The 7,500-nt window shown below is 46.0% G+C and overlaps 2 protein-coding genes and 1 long non-coding RNA gene across 3 annotated transcripts; all 3 read right to left on the reverse strand.

Moving 5' to 3' along the window:
• Window positions 1-372: 372 nt before the first annotated feature.
• Window positions 373-1,980, reverse strand: LOC134189067 (uncharacterized). Its single transcript, XR_009971435.1, has 3 exons — window positions 1,652-1,980; window positions 1,434-1,591; window positions 373-1,374 (listed from the first exon to the last, which is right to left on the reverse strand). It is a non-coding gene; the product is annotated as an uncharacterized LOC134189067 (long non-coding RNA).
• Window positions 1,981-3,044: 1,064 nt separating this feature from the next.
• LOC134188568 (uncharacterized protein K02A2.6-like) lies at window positions 3,045-3,701 on the reverse strand. Its single transcript, XM_062656734.1, has 2 exons — window positions 3,232-3,701; window positions 3,045-3,075 (listed from the first exon to the last, which is right to left on the reverse strand). The coding sequence occupies exons 1-2, from the start codon at window positions 3,699-3,701 to the stop codon at window positions 3,045-3,047; spliced, it is 501 nt and encodes a 166-aa protein (XP_062512718.1).
• Window positions 3,702-6,154: 2,453 nt separating this feature from the next.
• LOC134188569 (uncharacterized) lies at window positions 6,155-7,056 on the reverse strand. Its single transcript, XM_062656735.1, has one exon. It carries the CDS (start codon window positions 6,986-6,988, stop codon window positions 6,155-6,157), a length of 834 nt encoding a protein of 277 aa, XP_062512719.1. The 5' UTR covers window positions 6,989-7,056.
• Window positions 7,057-7,500: the final 444 nt, after the last annotated feature.

A 7,500-nucleotide genomic window follows, 5' to 3' on the forward strand; every position in this document is an offset into this window, starting at 1 on the left:
TTGCTGCTCGTTTTAGCGTGTTGACGTGTCGAGGGACTAGAAACGCCTCTCCATCAAGCAGCATGATCATCATGGCTGTGGGAATTCACGCTTTTTTCTGTCTCATTACTATGCTACTGTGTTCAACACGCTATTCAAAGTTCACAAGACTGCAAACTATCTATAGTAATAAGTGTACGGTACTTTCTACGGAACTCATTGAATCATGTGAACCAGATCCTAGTGCTGTCTATCATAGTTGACCAATTCTAGACTTTCAACTGGTACATCCATACAAAACTGAAAGGAAAACTGAGGTTCATGCATACGCCATTCCCACTTTTAGCCTGCCCATTAGAAAACGTGTATTAGTAAGCCAAAGTAGATGGCAGCTGCCATCTAATCCCTGCATCAGTTACGTGTTCATTGTAATCAACATACTTGAATAGCATAGCACAATACTTCAATCCTCAGTCAACATAAATGCATTCAGCAGCTGCCAACACCACCTCTGAGTAACTCAGCAACATACTAAGAACGCAACCATTAGCTTTCACAATTCATGCAACAAAAGGAGGCTGTAGTTCCACACAATTGCTATAGAAACAATTTTAACAATTATTGTACTACTCAGTACTGTATCATCATAGTCTGTGACATCAACAATGTAGTGTGGAAAGTACAGTAACTGCACCAGTCAACTTGGCCAGCACAAGATGCTGTTACACGTGTACAGTACCATCAAGGAGGTGTGACTGGATTTTGACAGACACCCACAGAGGGCCACAGACCGTTGATGCCTCTTAAATGGCTTCTCAGTAGCATGTTGACCGAGCAGCAGTTGTCACAACAGGAACAGGAACAGGTGCAGTCACAGGCAACAGTTCAGCAGCAGTAGTAGCAGTAGGAGTAGGTGCAGGAGCGGGAAGAATCGGCTGTGGGGCAAAACGACATTCACTAAACAACAGTACCAGTTGACGTGTGATAGCAGTGTGAAAGTCGAGATGAGACATCTTCGTATCGGGATTCAGCTGTTCAAATAGAAGGATGCTATTGACTATGGCAGTGTCCACAACGTTATAAAGAAAAACATATTATTATTGAATTGTCGCTCACGTGACCGGTTGAGCTCGATTGTTGATCTTTTTCACATCTTGGCACACATCTCACCAGTACTTGATAAGCCAACAATGCGACAATATGAAAGAAGAAAGAACTTGAGCTGATAAAAAGTTCCATAAGAAAAGTTGAACAGATCTTGTAGAATAGACGGATCGTGTCAGGTGAGAGGTCACGTGGGACATCCCAGTACAGAATGTTGAGGTTGAGAGGTGTTGTAATTAAGTCACATAAAAGTGTGTCAAAATTGTATTTTTCTTCCAATACTTCAAACACCTGTACGACACAGCTGAAACTGAGATATCAGTAACACTCAATTATAGCATACATCTCACCAATATTTGATAAGCCAGCATTGTAACAATATCAAAGAGGAAAGAGCTTGAGCCGACAAAGTCCATAAGAAGAGTTGATCAGATTCCATTGTGTATGCCAAAATGTTGCCAAATAGACCCAGTCAAATTAGCTTCTCTCCAATATTTCAGAGACAACTCTACAACACAGAGACAGTTGCATATCAATAATACTCAATTACATGTAGCATACATCTCACCAATTATTTGATAAGCCAGCAGTAACAGTATGAAAGAGGAAAGAATTGAGAAGATAAAAATTCCATAAGAAAAGTTGATCAGATTCATAATGAAAAGTTATGAAATTTGTGTGTGTAAATACTTGCTGATTTGATTGTGTTTGGCAAGTGTTGTGAGACCTCTGGTTAGCATGGCATCGATCATAGTTTACCAGGTCAATCGACTCACAAACAATCATACATGATTGGTTGAAGTCTCTGCTCCCAGGTGTGCATGACAATGAATCTGTTGCTCAAACGAAGCAGCTAGTCATACACACACACACACACACACACACACACACACACACACACACACACACACACACACACACACACACACACACACACACACACACACACTGAAAAGGAAAACTGAGGTTCATGCGTCCCACTTTTGGCCCGCCGGACAGAAAATGTGCATTGGTGAGCCAAAGTAGGTGGCATAATTCCTGCATCAGTTCCCATTAACCCTGTTTTGACATTGAATCAATGTGTTCACTGTAATCACCACGACACCCTTGCGCGTATGCACATCACATCGACATACTTGAACAGCATAGCACAACACTTGAACAGTCAGTCAACACAAATGCATTCAGTAGCTCTCGACCAGTTTTGGGCTGCCAACAGCACCTCTGACTAACTCAGCAACACACTTAGGACGCAGTCCATTAGCTTTCACAATTCATGCAACAAAAGAAGGCTGTAGTCCCACACGATTGATATAGAAATAATTTCAAACAATTATACGTACTACTCAGTACTGTATCATCATTGTCTGTGATATCAACAATGCAGTGTGGAAATTACAGCAACTGTACCAGTCACGTTAGCCAGCACAAGATGATGCTGTTACCATCGGTCACCACAAGGAGGTGTGACTGGATTTTGACCAACACCCCCCACAGGGCCACCCACAGAGAAGGGAATCTATAAACCATACACTCCTGCCCCGACCTAACCGGTTCAGGAGAAAGAGGGAAGGAAACTATACACTATACACTCCTGTCCCGACCTAACCGGTTCAGGAGAAAGAAAAAAACCTATAATCTACACTCTTGATCCTGCCCCGACCTAACCGGTTCAGGAGAAAGAGGGAAGGAAACTATACACTATACACTCCTGTCCCGACCTAACCACATAAAAGTGTGTCAAAATTGTATCTTTCTTCCAATACTTTAAACACCTGTACGACACAGCTGAAATTGAGATATCAGTAACACTCAATTATAGCATACATCTCACCAATATTTGATAAGCCAGCATTGTAACAATATCAAAGAGGAAAGAGCTTGAGCCGACAAAGTCCATAAGAAAAGTTGATCAGATTCCATTGTGTATGCCAAAATGTTACCGAATAGACCCAGTCAAATTAGCTTCTCTCCAATATTTCAAAGACAACTCTACAACACAGAGACAGTTGCATATCAATAATACTCAATTACATGTACGGTACCTTTCTGCCATGTGGACGATGAGAGCGTGGTTGTATACGGACAATGTCTCCAGGCTGCAGAGGAAGAAGGTCTGTGGCGCCCTGGTTGTAATAACGGGCTTACTGAGCTTTGTGGTGTGCTCGCTGGGCCGATTCGTCCGGACATTCATGGGGGACGAGTAGAGATTCCGACATAGGCAACAGGGTTTTAGTGCGCCGGTTCATGAGACGTTGTGCCGGACTGGTCGCGAACCCTTGGCTGGGAGTATTTCGGAACTCGAGGAAAGCAAGCCACGGATCGCCCCCTGACTGCCTGGCTTTCGCCATCAGACGCTTAGTAGTTTTTACTGCATTGTCCACCTTTCCGTTCGATTGTGGGTATCCCGGGCTCGAAGTAACATGATCAAAACCCCAGTTCTGGCTGAAACGACTAAACTCTCCTGAAACAAACTGGGGCCCATTGTCCGACATTACTGTATCCGGTATGCCATACCGTGCAAAATGCGGTTTCAGTTTCTGGATGATGCTTTGAGAAGTGAGGCTGTCCAACCTGTCTACTTCCCAAAAATTGCTCATGTAGTCAACCGTGACCATATAGTCATACCTGTCAACGACGAAGAGATCGACGGCTACTTTCGCCCATGGTCGAGATGGGACGGTATGCGGGATGAGAGTCAGTCTCGGCTGAGCTGGATCTACTTCGCGACATGTAGCACATAGCTAAATGAACGTCTTTACGTGGTCATTCATTCCGGGCCAGTAGAACAGCTCGCGTGCTCGTCGTAGGCAACCATTAATGCCGATGTGAGAAGAATGAAGCGCGGTCATAATTTTCTGACGAATCGCACCAGGGACTATAATTCGCTCTCCGCGAAATAATACGCCGTTTTGTACTCCGATCTCGTCGCGCCAAGGAAAATAAGGTGCCACTGTCCGCGGTACCTGCGTCTTACTTTGTGGCCATCCTCGCATAACGAGCTGCTTGACCTCCTGCAGACATTCATCTTGTTCTGTAGCCACCTGAATTTCTCCGCGTCTGGCTTCGGAGATTGGTAGATGCTGGCAGAGGTTTACAAATTCAAGCTCCCGCTCGAAAACTGACTGCAACAGATTGATGGATTCACACCCGTTTGTGGAGGGGATATGATTGCTTTGACCCTGTAAATATGCTCGCGACAACGTATCTGCTACGAACATCTCTTTACCCCGCTTGTACGTGACCGTTATGTCATAACCCTGTAACTGTACTAGCATCCTTTGAAGACGCTTCGGCGCAGAATGGATCGGTTTTTGGACAATCACTTCCAAGGGTTTGTGGTCACTCTCAATCGTCATATGGCGGCCATACGCGTAGTGGTGGAATTTTGTGACTCCGAATACGATGGCCAGCAGTTCTTTCTCTATTTGCGCATAGCGTGTTTCGGTGTCTGTTAGCGCGCGCGAAGCATAGGCAACCGGATGTCCTTGTTGCATAAGAGAAGCACCCAGACCTTTCTCTGACGCGTCGCACTGGAGGGTGATATCCATCCGCGGGTCAAAGTACCTAAGCACGGGTGCTGTGGTTATGGCCGCTTTAATCTGCTGTATAGCGTAATCATGATGGAATGTCCAACAAAATTCCACATGTTTCTTGGTCAATTGTCGAAGCTCGTCGCAGACGCTAGACAGATTGGGTAAAAAACGCGCTAAATAATTGACCGTGCCAATTAAACGCTGCACTCCAGCCACATCAGTGGGGTTCTCCATTTTCAGTATAGCTTTCAATTTGTCTGGATCAGCCTTCAACCCGTTGGGAGTAAGGATATGACCCATGTATTTGACCTCAGAAAGTCGTAACTTGATTTTGTTTCGATTGAGCCTGATGCCTCGCACTCGACACCGATGCCAAAAAAAGCCAATTTCTTGTCATGATCCTGGCACGCTATCTCGTGAGTATCGCCTTCACCCACTATCAGCACGTCATCCGCAATCGTGTATACTCCTGGTAGGTCATCGATGGCTGATTGGAGGCGGCGTTGGAAAAGTTCCGGTGCTTGTCTGATGCCGAAGAGCATTCTTTTCCATCGGAACCTACCAAACGGCGTTCCAAAGGTTGTGAGAAGACTTGACTCATGATCTAATGCGATATGTCAAAACCCATTCTGTAAGTCACATACAGTATACACCTTAGCCTTGGAGAGCTGGGGTATCAGATCCTCTATCGTTGGCATAGGATAATGGCTACGTTTGAGTGCCCTGTTGAGGGGCTTAGGATCCAGGCAGATGCGCAGGGTTCAGTTGGGCTTGCGCACCACGACTAGACTAGATATCCAGTCTGTAGGTCCCTCAACCGGCTCTAGCACTCCCAAACTCGCCAGGCGCTTCAGTTCCGCTTCCAGATGTTGCCTAAGTGCAATGGGAACCTTTCGCGTGGGTATTTGCACCGGAGTTACTGATTTCTCAATGTCGAGATGAAGTGGTTCCCCCAGACATCCCAAAGAGCCATCAAACACGTCTTTATACGCCTGTAGGAGATCAGGTATTTGAACGGGCGTTTCACTAACGTTCTGACCAGACATGTGAGTATTTGTACTGTCAACATTGTCCTGACACCGAGTTTGAAGGGTTGCCGCCATAATGTTCTCGTGCTGTATCCTCACCAGATCCATCTGTTGTATCGATCTAGCTCCCAAAAGTGATGTGGAGGCATTGTCCACAACAACAAAGTTGGCTTTGTATTTTCTACCTGTTTTTGGGTTGTTCATATTGACCAAACACTTGCCCAATGGTCTTAGTTGACTCCGGTTGTAGAAGCACAGCGTTTGGTTTGTCTTCTCAAGGACCACTGTGGGTACTAAATCTTGTCGTCGAATAACATTGCATGATGCACCCAAATCCAGTTGGAACCGCACTCGTTGGCCTTCCACTTCCATGTATGCAAACAGCTGTTTTGGGAAAACTGAGTGCTGCACTGTATTAATCTCTTCCGTTAGTGTTAGGGTCATCAGGTGTTCTGATTCCCCATCACTCTTCTGCTCAGTCCAGTTGACTGTGGTCCTTTTCGTGCTTCAACACACCCCAGCATATTGATTCTTCTTTCCACGTGCTGTGCATTCGTGGCCATAAGCTGGGCATTTTCCTTTCGCATGTTGTTGCCCACAGTATCCACATGTTTTCTTGCTTGCCTTTGGTTTTGCTTGTGGCATTGATGTGCGTCTGACTGACTGGCGCATTGCGTGTACCTCTTCATGACCACGCATAACCTTCGATTGCTGTGTAGATCGCTCTGCTGCTCGACATATATCAATACAGACGGACAGGCTCAGGTCCTTTCGTTCCAGCAAAGACTTGCGTAAGAACTTCTTTGTGATTCCACAGACAATTTGGTCCCGGATTATATCCTCTGACATTGCCTGGAAATTGCAGGTCTTGACAAGAGTGCGAAGGGCTAGTAAGTACTGCTCAAAAGTCTCTCCTTGTCCTTGCGTCCTGGTTCTGAAAACAAACCGCTCATACGTAACATTCATTGTGCCAATGAAATGTTGCTCCATTTTTGACAAGACCGCGGCCAGGCTGCGTCTGTCTGCCTCGTTATTGAAACTTAATGCGTTATACACCTCCACACCAGCCTCTCCCAGGCACATGATGAACGTCGCTAGTTGGTATTCGTCAGATTGTTCGTATATCCGGGACACCGTGGCATAAGCATCCCACATTTGGCGCCAAGTACGCCAGTTGCGCGCTCCGTCGCCCTCGACGCATAAAGGCCTGGGCGTTGTCAACACTCCTTGCACCAGTACCGTGCTTACCTGATTGGGCGCTGTTCGGGATGCGGCATCTCTGTCAGACTCCTCGTCACGCTTGGGTTGCTTCTCAAGCCCTTTGACGTTTCCTTCAGCCATGGGAACGACTCACTCCTGACACCATGTATCAGGATGCCGATGGGTGATGTACACTGCACACTGTGGTAGTCCACTACTGGCTGTGCCCGCGTAACGTAGTATTAATATCAACCCCCTTACATAAATGACAATGAGTTCATTTCTCAAACTACCGCGCTGCAGATCTAGATTCGGAGGTGTGCTGTTGGCGAAACTGAATGCTGAAATGGAGTCGTGACAATGCAGAATATTACATGGCTGAGCTGTCTTCATACGTACTAGAAGCAAACGATGATGTCAACTACGTACTTCGTGCAAAACAAGCAAGTGCGTGAAGCGATGTCGCGTGTTCTCAACTTTCATACTTACATGCTAACCTAATAGAATTAGCTTTATCAAGCTATGAAACCGGATCGGGGGTCCCACATCACTATGACGTTCTCGAAAGCGACCAGGCTCTGCTCGCGTTGGATCAATTCCGGTAAAAGCTCCTCCTCCTCGTGTGATTCACGTGCGGTTAGCTTAGCGTCTGC

Source organism: Corticium candelabrum, chromosome 13 (assembly GCF_963422355.1).
Source record: "Corticium candelabrum chromosome 13, ooCorCand1.1, whole genome shotgun sequence".
Classification (NCBI taxonomy): domain Eukaryota; kingdom Metazoa; phylum Porifera; class Homoscleromorpha; order Homosclerophorida; family Plakinidae; genus Corticium; species Corticium candelabrum.

Bases quoted from the DNA above. Each gene is read 5' to 3' on its own strand.
- LOC134188569 (XM_062656735.1), bottom strand. From the start codon at position 6,988: ATGGCTGAAGGAAACGTCAAAGGGCTTGAGAAGCAACCCAAGCGTGAC.
- LOC134188568 (XM_062656734.1), bottom strand. From the start codon at position 3,701: ATGGTCACGGTTGACTACATGAGCAATTTTTGGGAAGTAGACAGGTTG. The intron at 3,076-3,231 runs GTAAGCCCGTTA...TCTGTGTTGTAG, and splicing joins CGAGCACACCACAAAGCTCA to AGTTGTCTTTGAAATATTGG.